The following is a 25,116-nucleotide window of genomic DNA, read 5'->3' on the forward strand; positions in this document are numbered from 1 at the left end:
GTTCAACCGTATACGATTATCCTGACAATTCTATACCAATAGAGCTTTCTTCGCATCTTTTAGTGTGTAATTCTGAGACGAGATGAAGAGAAATAATGACAATATCTGTCCAATATTGAATATAATTTGGTTGTTTTGAAATATTCTTTTGGGTATATCTTTACGTAAATTGATGCCAAACAGGTGCGTGTCTTGTCCAGTAAAGACACACGATAAACTAGCTAATTGTTTACATATTCAAGACATTATTTACTTGGTGAAAGCAGTCATTTTATGTTGTGTCGAAAAAGCGTCAAATTCCGTTTTACACATCGAGATTTTCCATATCATGAACGTAAATTAGGGGAGATATATATTAATCAAAATACCTGAGTCATCTTTCTCCGACGTTATGAAAGACATAAAACCAGTCATGACGTCAAATAGAACGGTGTTATTTTTGGGGGTATTTCATTACATTTGATGATAAGGCTAGTGCTCCATTAATAATGGTGCAACATTAGTCAAATTACACTTACACAATCAGGAGAATGTTGGAATCTAAGGACTAAGTTATAGGTTAGATAGGGCCATCCATTTCTCTATTAGCTCTTTTTTATGAAGCACGATTTCATCATTTCTTATGGTTTTTTTTACAACTAAACGTGTACAGTTTCTTTATCGATATTTGTTTTGGAATAGTTTGGTTCCTCGTGAACAAAACACCACGAAAATATATTGTCCTTTGCCACAGTTAATTCTCACCAAGTTACCTGAGTTACAATAAACTAGTGCTGAGCTTAGCGGAGTTATGCCCCCTTTTCTTTGTACGTGTGTAACCTCCCTGTCGCCTTTTGACGTCATAGAGAAAAATTAGTTTTCGTCATTTACGGCAAGCTATTTTTGGCATTGCATGTTTGTCGTTATACATACGCATATAACTCCATTTGGTATATAGTTATGTCGTTCAGATATTAGGCAGTATTTTGTTCGCTCACAGATTCCGTAAAGCTTGTAAATAAAAAAAAATCGTCGCACAGTACTTTTATCGGTGTACGATAAAAAGCGGAGAAATTTACTGTTTTTCAAGGCAGAAAAAATTCTCGGGCAACACTTAGAAGTGTATTTTTTTAAAACCTGTTCAATAATTGCAGCTAACTTTACACAATCAAATAGGAAATTTAATATTCTCCACCTCTGCGTAATTTTATAGCCAGAGGTAGATCCAGTGCCGCGTGAGCGCAATTCTCGCACAACTTTCACTTTTCCGATCTTAGGAAAATGTGCGTCAGAAAAAAAACTCGGCATCCAGAGGGTTAACGCTGCACTCAGCAATATTCTAGCTATATGACGGCGGTCTGTAAATAATCGAGTCTGGAACAGACAATCCAGTGATTGACATCATGAGCATCGATCCACGCAATTGGGATCGATGACATGTATCAAGTCAGCGAGCCTGACCACCCAATCCCGTTCATTGCCTCTTACGACAAGCATAGTCGCCTTTCACGGCAAGAATGGGTTGTTGAAGACCTATTCTACACCGGATCTTCACGGGTCTCACAAATAGTAATAATATTGACCACATTATGGCAGAAGCCGTAATGATAAGAGAAGCGGATAGCCTCAGTGTTTCGTATCCAGTTGTTTACAAGTCCTGCATTCCTGACTGTAGACGTGGTGTAACGTCACCGGTGTTGCCTGACCTGTTTCGATATCGTGTGTTACCCAAACACTAAACAAAGCGACAACAAGACACACGTGTCGACGTCGCTAGTTTACTCGGTAGCCATCATTTTTACAAACCCGGATGTGCGGGGATCAGTCATTGTGCTTGACAGTAAGGGTGATAGGGACCAGTCTTTACTGGACATGGCAACATGGCCCATCCCAGTCTTTGCCACCTATGGTTAGCTGTTAGGGCCATACCCTTCATAGGTTGCCTTGCTTTCAGGCGGGCTGCAAGAGCAATCTATTGCATACCGCAATTAATGCGATTAGCCAACCTTTTCCAAGGTCTCAATGCAACCCTACCATTTTGACCTTACTTGTCCCACACTCGAGTAATTACACTTTTTTTATTCGCCCAGCTGTCGGTAGTATATATTGATAAGAGGCTCGATACAGTCATTGATTTTACCCACTTTTTGTCACCTTTTGGAAGAGTTGGATTGGTAATACACGAGCATTGTGAGAGCGATGGTGGCAGGGTGGTCTAAGGCACCGTAATACCCTGGGGCAGCATCCTGAGAGCGTGGGTTATACCCAACAAAAAAGTTGCACTAAATTAGAGGTCATAAAGCACGCTTATCCTTCATAGGGAACATCATGATAAACGCTTCAGTGAGAAAGTCAAGATTCCCGAAGACCAACGGCCACGTAAGCAGCGACCAGCAACTAGATTGGGATGACGCCCTGCCTGTACCCAAACTCAGCTTCTCTGTGGCATCTGTCCTCGTCTTCTGTCTAGCGGTACTGTGTTTCGCGAACAGCCACGATGCAGGTTTTGTGTATGACGACCTACGGGCCATCATCAACAACCGAGATCTAATCCCTGAGACTCCACTCACAGCCATATTTGATCATGATTTCTGGGGGCAGGAGTTGGATGAGAAGAGTCACAAGTCCTACAGACCACTTACTGTGATGACCTTCAGGTGAGATAAGTGATAATCGACATAAAATAGCCAAAAAACCCTAGCATGGCAGCTTGTTGTTGCCAGCATTACACATTGAATATTCGTTATACTATCGAAGACAGGCGCCTATGTATACACTTGACCGCCTATATCTTTTATTAATTTAATTTTCGAACGAAACACATATTTTTATTTACACAAAGATATAATTCAAATAAACAATCAAGATTCAGATGTCACATCTCCATTTGTCACACACTATATGTCATCCCCCATTTGTCACACATCCTGTGTGCCACACACCAGTTTGTGTCACATTCCATCTGTTACACATGTCTTTTGTCACAAATCTAATATCATCCCATCTTTGTCATCGTCCATCTGTCACATCTCATGTCAAACCACCTTTTGCCACACATTCATAACACACATTTGTCACACTCCAGATTTGTCACACTCCACATCTGTCACACTCCACATTTGTCACACACCATACATGTATGTGCCACGCCACCATTTGTCACACTCCACATTTGTCACACACCATATGTGCCACGCCACCATTTGTCACATTCCACATTTGTCACACACCATATGTGCCACGCCACCATTTGTCACATTCCACATTTGTCACACTCCACATTTGTCACATTCCACATTTGTCACACTCCACATTTGTCACACACCACATTTGTCACACTCCACATTTGTCACACACCACATTTGTCACACACCACATTTGTCACACTCCACATTTGTCACACTCCACATTTGTCACACACCACAGTTGTCACACTCCACATATGTCACACTCCACATTTGTCACACACCACATTTGTCACACTCCACATTTGTCACACTCCACATTTGTCACACACCATATGTGCCACGCCACCATTTGTCACATTCCACATTTGTCACACACCATATGTGCCACGCCACCATTTGTCACATTCCACATTTGTCACACTCCACATTTGTCACATTCCACATTTGTCACACTCCACATTTGTCACACACCACATTTGTCACACTCCACATTTGTCACACACCACATTTGTCACACACCACATTTGTCACACTCCACATTTGTCACACTCCACATTTGTCACACACCACAGTTGTCACACTCCACATATGTCACACTCCACATTTGTCACACACCACATTTGTCACACTCCACATTTGTCACACACCACATTTGTCACACTCCACATTTGTCACACACCACATTTGTCACACTCCACATTTGTCACACTCCACATTTGTCACACACCACATTTGTCACACTCCACATTTGTCACACACTACATTTGTCACACACCACATTTGTCACACTCCACATTTGTCACACACCACATTTGTCACACACCACATTTGCCACACTCCACATTTGTCACACACCACATTTGTCACACCCCACATTTGTCACACACCACATTTGTCACACTCCACATTTGTCACACACCACATTTGCCACACTCCACATTTGTCACACACCACATTTGTCACACTCCACATTTGTCACACTCCACATTTGTCACACACCACATTTGTCACACTCCACATTTGTCACACACCACATTTGTCACACCCCACATTTGTCACACCCCACATTTGTCACACACCACATTTCATGCCCCATTTGTCACACACCCATGTATCACATTCCATTTGTCATACATGGGATGTAAGACACCAGCATGTTTGTCACACATCGCATATGTCATCCCCCATTTGCCACACACTTCATTCATCACACCGTCATTTGTCACATACTGCATCTGACACACATCCCATTTGTCACCCCCACTCCCCAACCCTGATATGTGCTGTGATCTATAGTTTGAGTATTGAACATTTTCTGCGACAGATGTTTTTCAATTTGAATTATTTAATGAAATGAATATGAGAAGTATTTGTGTCACTGGGTATTCTATTGTAAAAAGGCATATCGCACTAAATATTATAACAAAAACCATGTTGATGAATCAGTCGTGATCAGTAGTTTTGCATACAAGGTACGAATAAAACGTTATTGTTTACGGAAACATCAGTATTTGAAAATTATAGCCAATATAAAACATTTACATTTACAAATGACCCTCAATTTCTCACGTGTAGCGAAGTTCCATTGATGACGCCATAAGCACAAGCAATGGCCCCAGTGAAGAAGGATGTACTGCTACTCGCATTCATTATTGTTCTTGAAGAAGTGTGCGACATGCCGTAAAATGGGAAATAATGCGCAGTTGGAAAGTAATGTCGTTAATTTGATGATTTGGCAGTATTGTTATTGGCTGTACTGTTTCATACTGGTGATAGTTTGACTCTTACACGTCGTTCCTCCCTCACGCGACAGTTCGAGTCTCGATGTAATTAGTAGAGTGATTGAGTATGGTTTTACGCCGCTTTTAGCAATATTCCAGCAATATCACGGCGGGGGACACAACAAATGGGCTTCACACATTGTACCCATGTCGGGAAACGAACCCCGGCGAACGCTTTAGCCACCAGGTTACCCGACCTCCCCAGTAATTAGTAGAAGAAAAGGAACCAGAAGAGCTCCTTAGAGAGTTCATCTTGTTGCTGATGATGCCTATGTTCTGATCCAGGTGGAACTATGCATGGGCAGGTGGCCTTCATCCTCGGGGCTTCCACGTTGTCAACATCGTCCTGCACGGCTTGGTGTCGGTCATCTTCCTGGCAGTATTCTCAGTCCTCATGTCTGGTTACCAGGTGGACCAGGAATCTGCCAGACCGGTGTTTGCCTCGCCCCGAGCTGCTCTCCTGTGTGCTGTGTTGTTTGCTGTGCATCCCATTCACACTGAGAGTGTGGGTAAAAAATGTTCTAGAAATAAACAATATTCTTCAGTAGAATCAGGAGCAGTTTTCGTTTCAGAAATGGAGTACAAGAAAGACACACGTTTACCTCAAGCTTAATTTTTTTATTAAATGTCCTGAAAAAAATATAGTGAGAAAAACTCAAATGTTCATCCTTACAGCGAAGAAAGAATTGACCCAACTTATTCTGGTTCTTTAAAAAATTCCAAAATATTACATGTTTGAATGAAATGCCAATCAATATCTAGGAATGTCACCGTATATGGTCTAAACCTTTGAAGGGCAGCACTGTTTAATCGCAATAAAGAATATGGATAGGGTTAGTTATGAAAACCAATAAAACAATCAACGATATTGTTGCTTGGTAACATGTGATGTGATGTAATGATGTGCTTGACCTTGCTGTGTTGCAGGTTGCTGGGGTCGTGGGTCGGGCTGACCTCCTCTGTGCCTTGACCTTCCTTCTATCATTCCTTCTGTATGCCAGAGCCTGCCTCTCGCGTAAGCTGTGACACACCTCAGATCAAATCAGCACATTCTATAATAAAGAAATTTCCGTTGTGTTCATTGGAATTCCCGCATTCTGAATTGGTCAGGTGTTATTGCATTCATTTCCAAATGAATGTGAACAGTTAAGCCACGTCCACCGAATCGGACTACCTTCATCGCTACGGAATGTCGGGGAATCCCAGTTACAGTCGAAGGGAATTCCCTTTCTGTTTACAAATATCATCATAAAGTTATCAGTCCTAATAACATTTTAAGGTTCTTGTTTAAAAAAAACGACGAGTGGGAGTTGTTTATCGAACAATAAAACACTGTGCACAGGGAGAATAAACCATGACGGGTGCAGGGAGTCTTATGATTCTTATATGAGATATCAACAAGGTTTACAGACTCCTTTGAGTTGTTGATAAAGTGTAGAAGCTTTTAAAATATTAACCCTAATAGAATAGACTCCAACCTCGGACAAGTCCATTTTACAAAAAGGCGGCTTAAGTTTGGTAATTCCCGCATATTCTCACAATCCTCACATCGGTTATCTGTACATTTCCTCCTAATAACGACAACAGTTGCATGCTGAATCGTTTGTGGTCAGAGAACCATACTCGCCATTGTCTGCGCAGTTTAATTCATAACTTGTGGGTAGAATCCAGTGTGTACACTACCAGAACTAGTATGCATCACGTGCCATAAGTGTATTTGAAAGATTATTACACACATAACCTTCACGTGGTTACTATGAGTACAACACGTCATATCCGTCATTGCAGCTTCAACCCTGGTCAGTTACCGTCCCGTGTCCTTCTCCCTGGTGTCTCTACTGGCCAGTATGTGTCTGTGTGTCGTGTCCACCTTCTGTAAGGAGCAGGGCATCACTGTCATAGTAAGTGTATTCAGTGTTTCATCCCTGGTCAGTTACCGTCCGGAGTCCTTCTCCCTGGTGTCTCTACTGGCCAGTATGTGTCTGTGTGTCGTGTCCACGTTCTGTAAGGAGCAGGGCATCACTGTCATAGTAAGTGTATTCAGTGTTTCATCCCTGGTCAGTTACCGTCCCGAGTCCTTCTCCCTGGTGTCTGTACTGGCCAGTATGTGTCTGTGTGTCGTGTCCACCTTCTGTAAGGAACAGGGCATCACTGTTATAGTAAGTAGTTTCTCAGTTAATTGAGATCCTTAAAGAAACTACCAATGTAGTGGATGAAGAAATTTCATAACGTAACCAAACCTGAAAATGCTTCATTGAAGAATGTCACACAGTATGAGATTAATTCATGTTTAAATGACACCATGATATTGTGGAAACCTCGATACATAGAGGTTATCACGCGAGTGTGTTTGGGGATGGTAAATATCCTGCATTAGGTATAAACATTGTATTTAGAGAGCCTTGGCACAAACACACAAGCGTGATAACCTCTTTGCCATATAATGTCATTTTATAATTCTGTGCTTGAAAATCGCTTTCTCTCTCTCACAAACATTACCGAAACATTGAGAGTTTTCCTGAAATGCGCGCATTAATATATATTACGTCACAGGGTCAGTGAAATGTCAGTCGGACAGTGTCAGTAGCCAATATAGTTCCAAATGAAATCTGTTTCTTATACAGTGGCGAAGCAACATATACGCAAAACATCAATTGATTGTACTTGCCTTTCGCGGCAATCCATCGGTCTGTCCGCTAGAGTGACTGACCTTTGTCAAAGGGAAGCTACTCTTACCCTAGTCTATCAGACGTCACGGCCACGTTCATACGTTGTTGACAGTCGGTCTGTCCTGTCATAACGTTAAGAAGTGCAGTCAGATGTACACACAGCGACAAAACGAAACAAGGTAACAATTCAAACATATTTCGGCCAAATGCAACTATTTTAATTTGTGGAAAAGGTTTCGAGACGCAGAGGTCTACAAGCACAGATATGGCTACTGATCCCGCTTGGCTCGGCCTAGTGCCCTCGCAAAGTTGTTTCGAAATTTATATCTCCAAAGTTGCCAAAACTTATAAAGTGCCTTAGCTACCTCACAGCTAGACAGTATATTAGACTGTTCTTTTGATAATGATAGCAATTATCCCTGTAGTTTATCCATATTCCCGATGGTTAATTCTGACTCGATCGCGGAATGACAAGGGCGACGCCATGTTTGTTTATGAACACTGAAAGTAGTCCCTACTTGACCCTTGATTTTTGCATCTCCATCCGCATTTGACCCCAACGGATATCGTTTTTATCCTTTGGCTTTATCCTGCCGAGAAACCTACCAATTATATGATAAATATGGCTACTCCACATACCATAACACCTATGTGTACAAAGTGTCCTTGTTGATCTGATGATTGTGTGTGCGCAAAAGTCCTTCCCAACCTTGTATGACCCCTCCATACTTTATTTGTCAACTCAGCATACATCTTTCATCTGCAGGGTGTTTGTAGCGTGTTTGACATCATCGTTGTGTGTCGAGTCGATCCTTTCCAGTGGTTGTCATATAAGAAATATGTGTTCAGCACACATTGTGTCCAGAGCAAGGTAAGACAACGACATTCTTCAGTAATGAATGTAATCACTACCAATGCAGTTAGTTATCGTTTGTTATACGTATACTAGCTATTTTCGTAGTTTGTATTTATTGAAAAGATGGTAACGAGGACTGGCTACAATATGAAGAAAAATATCAAATTAAAATATTTTTTTTTGCTTAAGCAGCTACAGATATACAAGCACTAAATTAATGTATTTTGAGGACAGAATTCCCGTTTGTATTAACCTTATCTTAAAAACAAGCTAATCTGAGTATTTACGTTATCGGGGCGATCGGGTAGCCTAGTGGTTAAAGACCCGGGTTCGAATCCCGACATGGGTACAATGTGTGAAACCCATTTCCTGTGTCCCCCATTTTCCCGCCATGATGTTGCTGGAATATTGCTAAAAGCGGCGTAAAACAATACTCCCTAACTGATTTACGATATCCGTTTGACGCCACTCCCTCCTTATAGCGCGAGTAATCGCGATAAACATGGCCGTCCGAAAACGTATGCTATCCAACAACATATCACCCGGCGATCGGATATATGTACAGAATGTTGACATGTCGAATTTACAGCATGTTCTGTGGCTACCAGATATGCCATAAATCAGTTACATGTGTTTGTTTTTTTTACAGCATGCTATGTCTTCATGGTGGAAAAGTCTCATCAAGCGTCATGTGATCCTGTTTCTGACCGGCGTGTCACTCCTCATAACTCGAATAAGGATCATGGGATCAACAACGCCCATATTCTCAGAGAATGAAAACCCACATTCATTTGTCAATGACACAATAACAAAAGTGAGCCGAATGCTAGTTTGACGATATCACACCGATGTTTAGGTGGTCATAGTCAGGCAGAAATCACGAGCTTAATAACAATGCTACTTATTTTACTGATCTGGTTTACAGCGTCTTTAATTCATAATAGTATTTGGTTATGCTTTCGATTCTTAATGTCACATTCTGTTATATATGCATATAACGCTGATGCATTCAATAATGTTCGATGATACAGGCCATCGCAGTCGCATAAAGGAGTAAAAATAATTAAGAGACCGATCATTTGAAATTCGAGGGGGGTAATGGCGAGCCTGAATTTATTTATTTTAGTAATTCAACTATGAGACAAAATGTTGTTTTACATTGAAACCAGTCATTTCAGATTGTGAACTACAACTACCTTTATGCAATGAACTCTTGGTTGCTGTTGAATCCATGGTGGCTGTGTTACGATTGGTCGATGGGTTGTATACCTGTCATCACCTCATTGGCTGATAGCAGGATCCTGGCAGTCATAGCTCTCTGGACTGGGTTTGCTGCCTTGTTTTATCACTGTTACCATGGACACCTCACAAAGGATCGCAGGTACATTGCATGATCCATAGGCTTCAATTGTCTTATTCCTCTATGGGACAGAACATGCAGTGACCAGTGCTTACTAATGATGACCGAGGCGCCATAATGTGTCCTGGATGAAGGTTTGTCACGACTGCTTTGATCGGTGCTCATGTTATCAACCACTGGTTTGCCAAACCCAGACTTGAATATTTTCAGGCCGTCATGATAACTGGATTGTTCCTGAATAAAACGACATTACTCACTAAACACTTATTCTATAATTTCAAAGGGTAAAAACACGCACTGGAATTATCAGTGTCTTCTCAAAGCAATGGTCTTTTCATATAGTAGCAAACAGTTATGTCTTTATGATATATACTGTTTCCGCGGTCTCGTGGGTAAAGCGTCTGCGTCTTACCAAAGTAAGTTAAAACACAGCACTTGTTGTTACCCTGCCTGGCGCTCGAAAAATTTTCGGGATAAAACAAGAACTAATAGGTTCGAATTCTGCTTACAGTGTCTTAGTAGAGTATCCATGTTAAACTGCAGCATGATATCTCAGCGGGCTAGCACTATAAATCCGACATTAGTCTGGATTAGTCACATTGTTTTATCCGGGTTTTTAAAAATATAGATTTGCTTAAGTTTAATCAGGTGACTCGAAACACTCCAAAAGTGCATTGTGGGGCCGATGTTTCGTGTCGTTTATTATTTTGAATTCAGGTGTTTTCTGTTGTAAAAGTTGCAACTTTGTGTCCTCTACTTATGTCAAGTGTGTTTACCGAGCTGGTTGCACTACATCACTCCGTAACCGGCCGGGCGCGTCACCGTGGGGCGAACATGGGGAAAGTAAAGCAACAGTGGTCGTTTCGTTCGACTGCAGTATATTGCTAAATGTCGTACACTGAGCAACATATACTGAGTATATCTGGATATGAAAGTCTTTGAGGATCGCTCATACCTGTGTCGAGAGACAGCCATAGTTCCCAGGGCACCAACGTCAGACTCGGAGAATTTTGTGGGTGCTGTGGCACAGACACGGTGTTTTCAATTTGTTTGAGTAGCTCGCGGTATGAGTGAGTGAGTGAGTGAGTGTGGTTTTACGCCGCTTTTAGCAATATTCCAGCAATATCACGGCGGGGGACACCAGAAATGGGCTTCACACATTGTACGCATGTCGGGAATCGAATCGGCGTGACGAGCTAACGCTTTAACCACTAGGAATACTTAGATCACGAAGGTGGTAATTTGAACAGCGCCATGACCTCAGCCAATTAAAGTGTACTTTATCGCAGGATAGATAGAGTGTAATTAATCTTCTATATATGTTCAGAATCCTGATAACGTCCCTGGCAGTGTTGGGTATTCCCTTCCTGCCAGCCAGCAACCTGTTTTTCCGTGTGGGCTTCGTGATCGCAGAGAGGATCCTGTACCTGTCCTGTGCTGGCTTCTGTATGTTGGTGGTGCTCGGGACAAGGCAGATCTGTCTTCATCTACATAATACTGCCAAACAGGTAACCTTGTCATACACACTACAGTTTGTGAGAGGGACAACTGCTTTATAGATAAGATCAGTTATAGTCAATCCCTTAAACATTCACTCACGAGGCTGCGATCAATCTCCTATATTTTTACTGTAATTATCCTCTGCCTTTTCAATGTTTGCATACAATTCTAAAGCTTTCAGATGTTCATGTGACATTCTTCTCACCTGAAAAGGTTAGCTTAACATGTGACCTCATTCTACAGGTCTATACAACTGTGTTTACCCATAAATCCTTTAAAAAGTAAATAGTCCAGCAGCTAGACCTGAATATGTGAAAAACGCCTCACCCCATCAACTAGAAAATGTTTGCTTGTGTAATAAGTTTTATTCCCTTCAGCCATTATGCATAAAATAATATGGGATATATAAGTGTACAATGGTGCAATATGCTTTTATGCCTTCGAAAGGTTTGTTGTCAGATGCCCTCATTCAGTAGGTGTAAAAAGAATAAGTTGTCAGTAAGCATTGCCGATGAGAGAATTTCCCTTAGTTAATTTGATATTGGCTGTCGTGTGCACAATCCAAGGACAGCTTGTTGTATTCAAACAACACATCAAGAATGGTCACAACACAAGAAAACTGAGTATATTGCTAAATGTCATACACTGAGTTGTGAAAGTCTTTGAGGATCGCTCCAGAGACAGCCATAGTTCCCCGGGAACCAACGTCAGACTCGGATAACAACACAAGAAAACTGATGACATGTACCTGTATCAGACAATGTCAGCAGATTGGTTGTTTGTTTGTTGTTTAGCGCCGCACTCAGCAATATTCCAGCCATATGACGGCGGTCTGTAAAATAATCGAGTCTGGACCAGACAATCCAGTGATTGACATCATGAGCATCGATCCACGCAATTGGGATCGATGACATATATCAACCAAGTCAGCTGGCCTGACCTCCCGATCGCCTTTTACGACAAGCATAGTCGCCTTTTACGGCAAGTAAGGGTTGCTGAAGACCTATTCTAGCCCGGAATCTTCACGGGTCCAATATCAGCAGACTTCGATACACGGGCAATATCAGCATATTCGTATACACAGCCCCTTTCAGTACCACTGCAATGTTAGCACTATTTACCATCAACTACTTTAAGTAAGGTGTTACATGAAATGGGTCTTTTCTTAACCATACATAAAAGGGCCATTTTTTCATTTAAAAAAACAAACAAAATATTTTAAATTCCAAAATGTTTGCGAAATACATATTGACTTTATACACAAATTGTACATAAAATTATCATGATATATATTTTTAGACTTAGTTTATTTTATTGAAATAAACATGTACATATGGTGTTATATCAAACCCATTCTCAGAGCCAAGATTCATTAGGTGCAATTCTGCAGGATAGAAAGAGTGTAGGATTTAGAAGTATCAACAAAGATTTCTAATTTGCTAAAGGGCTGGAAGGCCCAAACATGACTAGAAAAATGTCTGGAGCATAGCACTGCTTTGGAAATATCCAAATGAATTTGTTTCACGAGGGCTCATTCAATCACTGCATGAGAGCAAAGGATTTGCTATGAAACTGTTTAAAGTTAAATTCACCCCTCTTAAACACCTGAAGAATCTTTTTTGGACTGTATACCATACCAGAAAGACAGAGAACATGATGATGAGGTTCGACATGATGAACTAGGAAGGGGAGGATTTCACACAGCCATATATTTCATGGGAGATATAGGTCTTGGTGCAGGACATTGGCTTTGAAGATATCCTAATAGAATCCAATCTGTATGGGCCATCTGTTGTGTGTCCTATTGGAAGTCCTACAACAGAGGTGTAAGTGTCCACAAACTTATGAATGAGGCCATGCATCGCCTAAACTTGGAATCGTGACGATCAAACACAGTATCCTGAGAAGCTCCAAACCTTCGCACAAAACAGATTCTGCAGACAAGGAGAATACAATGGAAATTCAGTATGCTGTAAAAGAATTGATCAATCAAACAAAACTTGCACGCAAATCATGGCCACATTTTTCTGAATTTGGGAAGAGGTGTTCATACACATTTACCTTTTGGGACAATTACCTCAGCCACATGTCCCAATTACTACCTAACGAAAGTGCTTCGAAGAGGGATGACAACAGGCTTGTTGAACTGAAATTATTTGCAGGAGTGTTGCCATGTCTAGGCATCTGAATTATGCAAAGTGGAGAGGAGTCAATGATGCAGGGGGGCACTTACTTCGAGGAAGGAAACCACACATCTCTGAAGCCTTGTCAAATGGGAACTGGTCCCTTTATCCCACTGACAGACCGTTGAGTGGAGTTGGCATGATAGGGGAATAGAACACTCCCTGAACAGAGACTCTGGATCGTCATCTGTACACATCTGAAACAGCTCTGAACAAATATGATCTCACTGCTCATCTCAAAGCTGAAGTCAAAGCAGCCATGAAACATATATCTGGTAGCCAAGAACACCAGAAGTCCGGTATTTGCAAAAAAAAGGAAGCTTATCAAGATGGATAAACATGAAACTGTCAAAACAGTGATTGCAGGAATTATCAATCCATTTGCTGTACATCAACAGAAAACAAACAGCCGCTTGTGAACATTGCTACTTCATAGGAAAGGAAATGATGTGTTGCCAGCTATCCATGCACTCAGTGGATGTGACTCTACGAGCGCTTTTAGTGGTATTGGAAAATTGAAATGGATGAAATCCTTGAAATCCTTTTGGCAACATATGAAAATCTTCCACACATTACATTGCATACTGTTTTGAAATGTCTCGCCTAATGAACACGTTCATTATTTCAATATCGTATTCAATTTCACACAGTGCTGTACACAACCTTTATCTATTCCACATGTGTACGACGGCTACAGAGACATTCAAAAATAATTCGAGTCAATTAAAACAATCCAAATAAAAACAGTTCCTCGTGAAGTGATTAGTATGTCTTTTAGTGTCTGTTGATTGATTTTCGATGTGGGTATTTGAGATATAAATATACTATTTCTGATATAGCTTAAGGTATGTGCTCGTGTAAACCCTATATACTGTAGTCAAAGATCTTAAACAAATTATATTGCATACTGTTTTGAAATGTCTCGCCTAATGAACACGTTCATTGTTTCAATATCGTATTCAGTTCCACACAGTGCTGTACACAACCTTTATCTGTTCCACATGACAGTGTGTACAACGGCTATTTAAATCACTTCACGCCTGGCTTAAAAGCAAGTATGACGGTTAACATCAACTTTTGTTTGTTAAACATGTTTGTGTAATTTAAACACGTGATACTTTGAAGACAAATATAAAAATTGATTGTCTGTTCAGGTAACCATTTGAACTACCAGTCTGTTTCCAGAATAAGATATTTTTCGAACCACATTAGCTTACCCGTTGCTGAAACGTGTGGCACGGTCTATATCAAATATTTATGTCAAACCAAACAATATATAGCGATACATAAATGTATGTGGTATTTTTTGTAATACCAGATGTTGTCATCAAGCATTACTCGTGCCGTTACAACCATTGTTGCAGAAATATAAAACGTCAATGCAACATAATTATCAGTCTCGGTTTTCCAAAGAAAACGATTGAATTGGGTGTGAATGCAAAACAGCGGTGACAATTGATTTATATCAATGAATTATTAAAAATCAGTGATGACGCCAGGTGTTCGCAAAAAAGTAAGGCCTCATATGAATACACACAATTTTGCGGAAACGTAAGGTCTTAGAATTCTTGTCTGCAAACTGACACCTTGTCAATATTCCATGTGTTTCATATTTTAAAATTCACCATGTGCTTTTACCGCCTGTTATCAACCCAACTCATTCAAACTCGCTGGGAAAGGTACCATATATCATAAAACATTATTTCCATACAGAAATAAAATATCAATATTATCGTCTAAAACATAGAAAAGGGTACAATTTCTTAAATATGAACGACGAAAAAATTTTCATTGTGAGTCCATTGTTAAATTCCGACTGTGTCATGAGCACGTGTCTATGAAGCACTATCAAATAGTGGGAATTTTGAAATATCTAATGTAAAACTATTGGTTTTTTTCGTAAGTTTGTAAAGAATGGACAAATAATGTGAAGTGATACAGGTCCAGGACGTCTGACCACATGTTCATGGCGGTACAGGATGCTTGTGTCTGGAGGTAGGATAGGTCTTCAGCAACCCATGCTTGTCATAAAAAGCAACTATGCTTTACGTAAATGGAATCGTGTGGTCAGGCTCGTTGACTTGGTTGATGCATGTCATCGTATCCCAGTTGCGTGGATCGATGCTCATGATGTCAATCCCTTGATTGTCTGGTCCAGATCCGATTATTTACAGACCGCCGTCATATAGCTGGAATATTGCTGAGTGCGGCGTTAAACAACAAACCAACAGCAGAATATGTCTCAGGAAGCGTCGCAACAACATGGGGGTGTGAACGTGTGTCATTCAAGCACAACCCACGTCACCATCCACACCCGCCTCCAATACATTTATAAATTCATACATAAGCATGCCAGAACTTACAATCAAACGTGGACATTTGGAAATGTAAGGGAAGTGATTTGATCCCGGGACTCATTTTGCCCTACGAGGGTGGAGTGCTCTTAGTCTAGGCGGAGTGATCTGAGTTTAGGCGGAGTGATCTTAGTCTAGGCGGAGTGATCTGAGTCTGGACTCAAAATGCTCTTTCACTGTTGAATTGATTAATCATGAGCATTCTTTGTTGATTATACATTCGTATGTTATCATGCAATTTTTATTACAGTTTCTCTTTTATGCAATTTGTATTACAGTATACATCAGCGGGATTAACGTTTCTCATCGTGATATTTCTGCTACGCTCAAATCAAGTAAGTCCACTTTCAAGTGAGTGCATAAGTGAATGGGTGAATTTTACAAAGATTCTAGCAATATCAAGATTGTGGACACCAAACATGAGTTCACACATTGTAACCATGTTGGAATCGAACCTGGGACTTTAACCACTAAGCTACACCATCGCTCCAAATACAGCAAGGGTGTCATCCTTACTAGATAAATGATGAAAATCGCGGTTGTTCTTAGTCAATCTGTTCACTCTCCAGTCAATGTCATGAGATTGTAATTACTGTCCTGTATAAATAGTGTGGCATCCTTGCTATGGAAGGCCATCTCGTTCCAGAAAATTCTTAATATTTCTTTTTACCTCAGGTTTATTTAGAATGTTCCCTTAAGACAAAATGACGCTCAAATATTCCGTCTCTAAAAATGTCCTAACTTGTTTTGTTTTAGAGATGCAAGGAATTTAGCGGGGAATTGGCACTGTATACGGCTGCAGTCAAAGTCTGTCCCCTGAACGCCAAGGTCAGCTGTTCACTTTATAATATTCAGTAACCATTGGGCTCTGCTTACCTTAACGAAACTAACAGCAAAATTAAAATACAGTAAAGTATGTTTATAACGAACACGCTTATATCGAACTGACGGATATAACGAACTGATTTTTTGGTCCCGACTATTTGCTATGGTTATGCTGTATATATGCATATAACGAACTACGGTTATAACAAACTAAAGTTCGTGGTCCCTTCGAGTTCGTTATAACCGTAGTTTACTCTAACCAAGAATACAGATTTCAGTCAAATTACTTTTGTTTGTTGCTTAACGTCGCAGTATTCTAACTATAGGACGATGGTCTGTTAATAATTGAGTCTGGACCAAACTACACATTTGGGATATGATGACATGCATCAACCAAGTCAGCGAGCCTGGCCACCCGATCCCGTTAGTCGCCTCTTACGACAAGCATGGGTTGCTGAAGATTCAGGAGTTGTTTCCCTTGGATTCCTGGAGCCATTGGTTGTTGGTTCGAGTCACAGATGCATCAAGGTTGATCAGTACCATGCCCGTGATCGACGGTATTATCGTTGTAGCAAACTTCTACGACATAACCCAATTGGAGAAGAGCCTGATAATATTTTGTGAACCTAAACCATTTCTTTCAGGGCATCATGAAATTGAAAATTGAATGTCTGAAGAGCTATCAGAAAAGAATATTCTATCGCCAACAATTCCCCATTCCCTTAAAACAAATATTCGGTTGGCAGCAACCTACCCCTTTCCCCTCCCCACCACCCACCAAAACTAAATGTTTGATCCTTAAGACAATGCCACATTTTACAGATTCACTTCAATATTGCAAAAGTACAGGACAACAATACAGACACCGCCACCGATGAATACAGACTGGCTTTGACGTAAGTATGCGAAGAATAACACACGTCAGATGTTTTTTTTGTGTGATTAGAAGCCCGAAGGATTTAAATCTCATTTAAAAACCGAGTTGAAGTACTCACAACGGAAACATTTTTCATAAACGTTAGGAAACGGACGTAAAATGTCTCTTGCTGGCATACACCTGCTTGAAAATAAGATTCTCAACAGCATTGGGATTGATCGGCGTCTTTGTAACTTTGTGGTTCTCTCGTTAAGCTGTACGTGCGAAGCAGCACGTTTAATACACTGAAATATAAATTTTAACGTATTTTTGGTGTGAATTCGGCGGTATTTTGTGTGTAAAATCGAAGGAAGTTTGTATATAAAATCCCGGTATTGCACCAGTTGAGTTTTTATATGAGAAGTGAAGGCAATGACAGGATAAAAGCATGTCGTCACTGGAGGTTCATGAACAGAGATGTAGCGGGTGGCTTACATGCCCTTCTAGCACAAAGGTAAACTGACCCGTGAAGATCCGGGGTAGAACAGGTCTGCAGCAACCCACGCCTGTCGTAAAAGGCGACTAACAGGATCGGGTGGTCAGACCCGCTGACATGGTTGATTCATGTCATCGTATCCCAATTGCGTGGATCCATGCTTATGATGTCAGTCACTGGATTGTCTGGTCCAGACTCGATAAGTTACAGACCGCCATCATATAGCTGGCATATTGCTGAGTGCAGTGTTAAACAACAAACTAAACAACCAACACGGGTAAACTAAGTTTTATATAGTTGCCTGTAGTTATATATGCAGATATATACTTTTATGAAATGTGTGAGTGAGAGAGTGAGTATGGTTTTACGCCGCTTTTAGCAATATTCCAGCAGTATCACGGCGGGGGACGCCAGAAATGGGCTTCACACATTGTACCCATGTCGGGAATCGAACCCGGGTCTTCGGCGTGACGAGCGAACGCTTTAACCACTAGGCTACCCGGCCGCCCCTTAAGAAATGTGTAGCGTTGACTAGTGTGATATATGTGCATCGACAAACATCTTATGCCACACTCATTGTTTTCATTTTGCGTCTATAGGTTGAACCCGAGGTATGTCTCCGCCATGATAAACCTTGCGACCATTCTCAGGCAGAGGGGTGACGCATTGGAGGCCGAGGAACTACTGGAGAGAGCTGTCAGTGTCAGGTAGTGTACCAGACCATGTTCGTATAGTATTGCATACTCATGTCAGCAGTCATTAACACAGCTGTCAGTGTCAGGTAGTGTACCAGACCATGTTCGTGTAGTCTCGCATACTCATATGTCAGCAGTCATTAACACAGCTGTCAGTTCCAGGTACTATACCAGACCATGTTCGTGTAGTATTGCATACTCATATGTCAGCAGTCATTAACACAGCTGTCAGTGTCAGGTACTATACCAGACCATGTTCGTGTAGTATTGCATACTCATATGTCAGCAGTCATTAACACAGCTGTCAGTGTCAGGTAGTGTACCAGACCATGTTCGTGTAGTCTTGCATACTCATGTGTCAGCAGTCATTAACACAGCTGTCAGTGGCAGGTACTGTACCAGACCATGTTCGTGTAGTCTTGCATACTCATATGTCAGCAGTCATTAACACAGCTGTCAGTGTCAGGTAGTGTACCAGACCATGTTCGTATCGTACGTCAACTTGGTAAGCTATCATGAGGTAGGCACCCCTAAAGAAAACTATGCAAGCTTTGCAAAGCTTTCGTTCTACACCATTATGACGTCATATCACTCATTGTGACTGCCCAAAATTAAAGTACATTCTCTTTGCAGTTTTCTGAACGAAATGTATTGCCACATATCCTTTGACTATTGTAGTGCCACAACTTTGCATGTTGTAACTTATAATTGTAGATATAATGATTTAAATATGCCTACCAACAGTGACTGAAAAAAGTACTATTCTATGAATATTGGCTTCCGCGGTGATGCGGCCGTCAAACCAGCTGTTTCAATCAGAGGGGGTTTATTGTGATTTAATAGCCTCAAACTGACCAATCAGAATCGAGTAATTTCCAAATTCATGGTAGAATGTACATTTTTATGTAATGGCATTTCTGTGGTGATATGTTTTTATCAGTGTGAGTGTTTGACATGCCGTCAGTATCACTTCTATACCCTTATTGCACGTGAAGTGTCGGCTGCCCAAGCGCACGTGTTTCCACTTTTTCGCATTTCCTACAACAAAACGTGCCGTGGACATGTATCACTTTCTGCATAGAGCATTGTTGTATTTCGACGATGTATTTTGCATTAATTTAGTTGGAACTAGTGTTTTTAATTTTGTCCAATTTCATTTTTAACGTAGTAAAGTTTCTTTTAGCCGTTAGTATATATACACATACTATACCAGACAATGTACCCTACAGGAATGACAGCGTAGATGCTTGGATGAACCTGGGTGTTGTCCAGTCAGAACTGAAGAAGAATGACTCGGCAGTGGCCAGCTTTATGGAGTCGATCAGACACGACAAGAAGTGCTCTGACTGCTACTTTAACCTGGGAAATCTAGTAGGTCTACAAATGACGTGAACAGATTACGTTCGGTATCCTTGTAACCCCACTATCCCTCTCTTCTCTCTGTTTTACTCCCTCCCCTCTCTCCTGGTCTATTTTATTCTCGCCCCGCCTTTTCCCCTTTCTCTTACGTTCACTCTCTCTCGCCTCTCCCCCTCACGCTGCCCCCTCTCTCTATCTCTTCCCGTTTCTCCCCTCTTTCGTTCACTCCCCTCTCTCTGTTTCTTCCCGTTTCTTCCCTCTTTCGTTCATGCCCCTCTCTCTATCTCTCCCCGTTTCTCCCCCTTTTCGTTCACGCCCATCTCTCTATCTCTCCCCGTTTCTCTCCTCTTTCGTTCACGCCCATCTCTCTATCTCTTCCGTTTCTCTCCTCTTTCGTTCACGCCCATCTCTCTATCTCTTCCGTTTCTCTCCTCTTTCGTTCACGCCCATCTCTCTATCTCTTCCCGTTTCTCTCCTCTTTCGTTCACGCCCATCTCTCTATCTCTTCCGTTTCTCTCCTCTTTCGTTCACGCCCATCTCTCTATCTCTTCCCGTTTCTCTCCTCTTTCGTTCACGCCCATCTCTCTATCTCTTCACGTTTCTCTCCTCTTTCGTTCACGCCCATCTCTCTATCTCTTCCCGTTTCTCTCCTCTTTCGTTCACGCCCCTCTCTCTATCTCTTCCCGTTTCTCTCCTCTTTCGTTCACGCCCCTCTCTCTATCTCTTCCCGTTTCTCTCCTCTTTCGTTCACGCTCCTCTCTCTATCTCTCCCCGTTTCTCCCCCTTTTCGTTCACGCCCATCTCTCTATCTCTTCCCGTTTCTCTCCTCTTTCGTTCACGCTTCTCTCCCAGTTTTTCCCCTCTTTCGTTCACTCCCCTCTCTCTGTTTCTTCCCGTTTCTTCCCTCTTTCGTTCACGTCCCTCTCTCTATCTCTTCCCGTTTCTCGCTTCTTTCGTTCACGCTTCTCTCCCCGTTTCTCCCCTCTTTCGTTCACGCCCCTCTCTCTATCTCTCCCCCTTTTCGTTCACGCCCATCTCTCTATCTCTTCCCGTTTCTCCCCGCTTTCGTTCACGCCCATCTCTCTATCTCTTCCGTTTCTCTCCTCTTTCGTTCACTCCCCTCTCTCTGTTTCTTCCCGTTTCTCCCCCTTTTCGTTCACGCCCATCTCTCTATCTCTTCCCGTTTCTCCCCGCTTTCGTTCACGCCCATCTCTCTATCTCTTCCGTTTCTCTCCTCTTTCGTTCACGCTCCTCTCTCTATCTCTTCCCGTTTCTCTCCTCTTTCGTTCACGCTTCTCTCCCCGTTTCTCCCCTCTTTCGTTCACGCCCCTCTCTCTATCTCTCCCCCTTTTCGTTCACGCCCATCTCTCTATCTCTTCCCGTTTCTCACCGCTTTCGTTCACGCTCCTCTCTCTATCTCTTCCGTTTCTCTCCTCTTTCGTTCACGTCCCTCTCTCTATCTCTTCCCGTTTCTCGCCTCTTTCGTTCACGCTTCTCTCCCCGTTTCTCCCCTCTTTCGTTCACGCCCCTCTCTCTATCTCTCCCCCTTTTCGTTCACGCCCATCTCTCTATCTCTTCCCGTTTCTCACCGCTTTCGTTCACGCTCCTCTCTCTATCTTTCCCCGTTTCTCTCCTCTTTCGTTCACGCCCCTCTCTCTCTATCGCTTCCCGTTTCTCACCGCTTTCGTTCACGCCCATCTCTCTATCTCTTCCCGTTTCTCTCCTCTTTCGTTCACGCCCCTCTCTCTCTATCGCTTCCCGTTTCTCTCCTCTTTCGTTCACGCCCCTCTCTCTCTATCGCTTCCCGTTTCTCCCCGCTTTCGTTCACGCCCATCCCTCTATCTCTCCCGTTTCTCCCCTCTGTCGTTCACGTCCCTCTCTCTATCTCTTCCCGTTTCTCCTCTCTTTCGTTCCCTATATTTTGACATGTATTTAGATTATTATCATTGTTTTGGCCTGCAGTATCGAGACACTGGTCGTCATACAAATGCGATCGCTGCGTGGCAGAATGCAACACAGATTAGTCCGACAACACCAGGGGCCTGGACAAACTACCTCCTGCTCCTAGAGGATCTGGGTAAGAAACAAGAGTGAGTGGGCCTAACCCCACTTTGAACAGTGTTTCAGTTGTATCACGCCTTAATTTGGGATCACCACGTTGAAGCAATTTCATTACTTTTACCATAATTGGTGAAACCTACGAGCACGGTGTCGTGCTGACAAGAAAAACATTACAATCATGGCGAATCTAGGATAATCGAAACCTAGGTCGCCGGATCCTGAAGCAACTAAGGGACGTAACTCTAGATCTACACGGAGAAATGCGGCGAATTATTAAACTTCTTGGTCCCTACATAGGATAGCAATATCTGCTTGAATACAGACATTTCCAAAGTTTGGCACAAGTAAAATATTATATCTAGAAAACGGAAGAATTGTAGTTAATTCCATCATACATTTATCATTACATAAATTTAAACAGACTTTACGTCATATTCTGTAATGTTGTCTGTCTGATTAAAAGTCATAATTAAACTGTTGATTTTATCATATGTTTGATTTCCAATTGAACATATCTTAAGTTAGCGATATTATAAAAAAAATATGAAATGCACTGGTGCATAGTCAGAACTCCAGAAACACTTCTTCATGGTTATATTTTTATTTACATTACGCAATTTGAATTAAGACTTTTTAAAAATTAAACAAATAACAGCATAAGACACAACGGCTGATGTGTATCTTAGACATCACATCTTTGGAAATCAATAAATTTGCTTTTTCTGCAAACAAACATAGTAGGGGTCAGGTGGTTGCAAATTCATTTCTTATTTATTTATTAAATTTATTTTTGCACAAAAGTACCTCGCCTCAGATTACTCTTCATAAAATAATTGCAGTGATGAGTGATGCGTTAAATAAACATAATCAAATTTAACAACGGTTCTTTCAATTATGAGTTACATAAAAAAACCAACTCGGTATACTTTCTTGTGCTCCTCAATTTATTTATCTGAATCAATAAGGAACTTTCTGATCCCATACGGTGAACGTCTAAGGAATCTCTAGTTCATGAATAAATTGTGATTTCAAACCAAAGAAATGACATTTTCCCATACAGGGAAGTACGACCATGCTATTGAGGTTGGTAAGGAAGCAGTGAAGGCACTTCCTCGTGACACAGACCTGATATTCCGCCTGGCCAATATTTACATCCTGGCAGATAAGTACAAGGAGAGTGAGGACCTCTTCCTGGCTGGTATACAGATAGAGGAACACAGCGCCCGGTTCCATCACAATCTAGGTAATATTGCTTGTGTTTGTCCAATCTTTTGCATACATTTGCTTTATTTGGATGCCTCCTTTAATTGAGCTTTTATTGCATATTTTCTTTATTAAATTATTATTATTTAGCGGGGTTAAAATTAACATTTGAAACCTCACGCTGCGCGTTCGGTTCCAAATTCAATTTAACGCGGTTAAATCTACAGGTACCCTAGCTCTTCATTGAAAACACAGTACTACCTGTACTCTCCATTCTACCATGACTAAATATAACGCGAACTCTTTGGTGTGAGCAACAATATTGAGTGAAGCGGCATGGGTTGAGTCCAGTGTTTTGAGTGGGTTGTCGACGTGAATTACGGATTGACCGAAAACAGCCTTTAAACAAAATATGGCGCTGTATATGCTCAGGCAGTTTGTTTACACTGTAATGCTTCACTCGAACATATGGCACGCATTGACAATTTATAAGCACGGCAACTTTGAAAGCTAGCATGAGGTCGGCACTCATAAAGAAAAAAGCAATCTTTGTAAAGCTTTCGTTGTACACCACACGTCACCATCATATCGCTCTTTGTGACGCCAAAGATATAACGTCAAAGTCGTATTTAGAAAAGCAACGAATTCCAAGCTCTCTGTTGTCTCCAAACATTCTCTTTGTTGATTTTTTTCGCGTTTTGTGCACGAAATGTATTGCACACCTCCTTTGAATACTGTAGTAACCGCAACTTTGCATTTTGTAACCTATAATTGAAGGTATAATTATTGAAATATGCCTACCGACAATAGGCTCTGATTGACCAATCAGAATCGAGTAATTTCCAAATTCATGGTAGAATGGTCAATATACATCAAATCTGTCCTGCCACGACCGATTAACTATAGTAATATTTAAGAATCTAGTGTTCGTCTTTTGAGTACTATATACTATTTTAATTTGTTTTCAGGTGTGTTGTATTACCGATGGGGAAAATACGAGAAGGCCAAAAAATCAGTATCACAGGCAAACCTGCTGTCACCAGACGATGCTACTATCCGCTCAAACCTACAACTGATTAATAGAAAAGTTGTGGAAAATAGGAAGTCCCCACATCTGTGAAACAGACACATGTATACGAGAAACACGCATCTTTGTATTTTGAGGAAGAAAAGCAAATTCAATCAACTTTCATGTCTGTCCATGTAATATATATATACAGATTCATCCATGTGTCTATATACTGACGCCCAAAAGAAACTTCCTCACTATAAAAATGAAATTGCAAAAAATTAAAAACACAAGTTCAAACTAAACCAAGGCAAAACACGTCATGTCAGGCATGTCAGACACTAACACAGAAATGTCACGACTGACACACGAACAACGCGAGTGGACCCTGGGTATGATACCGTTGGGAACCACCCATGCTCACATTGGCAGGGCATTTAGTTGCTCACGTGTTGCTGTAACTTAGCTGATGCAACGTTACAGACAGACCGAGCATACATCTAACAGGCCAAGAACAGACAGTCCAAGGGTAACTACGCCCAATGAGGACCGGTACTTGCGTTCTTTGCGTCTCCGGAATCGATTCTTGACAGTCATGCCATCATCTTTCTACAACAGCTGCCACATGGTGTCCTTTGTCATCATGACAACGCAGAACTTATATCCAGCCAACAACGTCAACCTTTTGCCGTGGCCTGCACGCTCCCCAGACATGTCCCACATATAACACCTCTGGGATGTC

General features: G+C 41.5%; 1 protein-coding gene across 1 annotated transcript in view; it reads left to right on the top strand.

Moving 5' to 3' along the window:
- The window catches only part of LOC139448774 (protein O-mannosyl-transferase TMTC4-like), a 31,961-nt gene extending 7,221 nt beyond the window's left edge, over positions 1-24,740 (top strand). The window contains exons 3-18 of the mRNA XM_071230311.1: positions 2,300-2,636; positions 5,234-5,453; positions 5,876-5,963; positions 6,737-6,978; positions 8,384-8,488; positions 9,123-9,287; positions 9,652-9,854; positions 11,161-11,341; positions 16,149-16,205; positions 16,627-16,698; positions 17,518-17,591; positions 18,647-18,754; positions 19,972-20,113; positions 22,064-22,178; positions 23,223-23,405; positions 24,334-24,740. Of these exons, the coding sequence (XP_071086412.1) occupies positions 2,300-2,636; positions 5,234-5,453; positions 5,876-5,963; positions 6,737-6,978; positions 8,384-8,488; positions 9,123-9,287; positions 9,652-9,854; positions 11,161-11,341; positions 16,149-16,205; positions 16,627-16,698; positions 17,518-17,591; positions 18,647-18,754; positions 19,972-20,113; positions 22,064-22,178; positions 23,223-23,405; positions 24,334-24,485 (2,444 nt within the window). The 3' untranslated portion in view covers positions 24,486-24,740. The remainder of the gene's footprint in view (positions 1-2,299; positions 2,637-5,233; positions 5,454-5,875; positions 5,964-6,736; positions 6,979-8,383; positions 8,489-9,122; positions 9,288-9,651; positions 9,855-11,160; positions 11,342-16,148; positions 16,206-16,626; positions 16,699-17,517; positions 17,592-18,646; positions 18,755-19,971; positions 20,114-22,063; positions 22,179-23,222; positions 23,406-24,333) is intronic.
- Positions 24,741-25,116: the final 376 nt, after the last annotated feature.

Source organism: Haliotis cracherodii, unplaced genomic scaffold, assembly GCF_022045235.1.
Source record: "Haliotis cracherodii isolate W230 unplaced genomic scaffold, xgHalCrac1.p SCAF_7, whole genome shotgun sequence".
Taxonomy (NCBI): Eukaryota; Metazoa; Mollusca; class Gastropoda; order Lepetellida; family Haliotidae; genus Haliotis; species Haliotis cracherodii.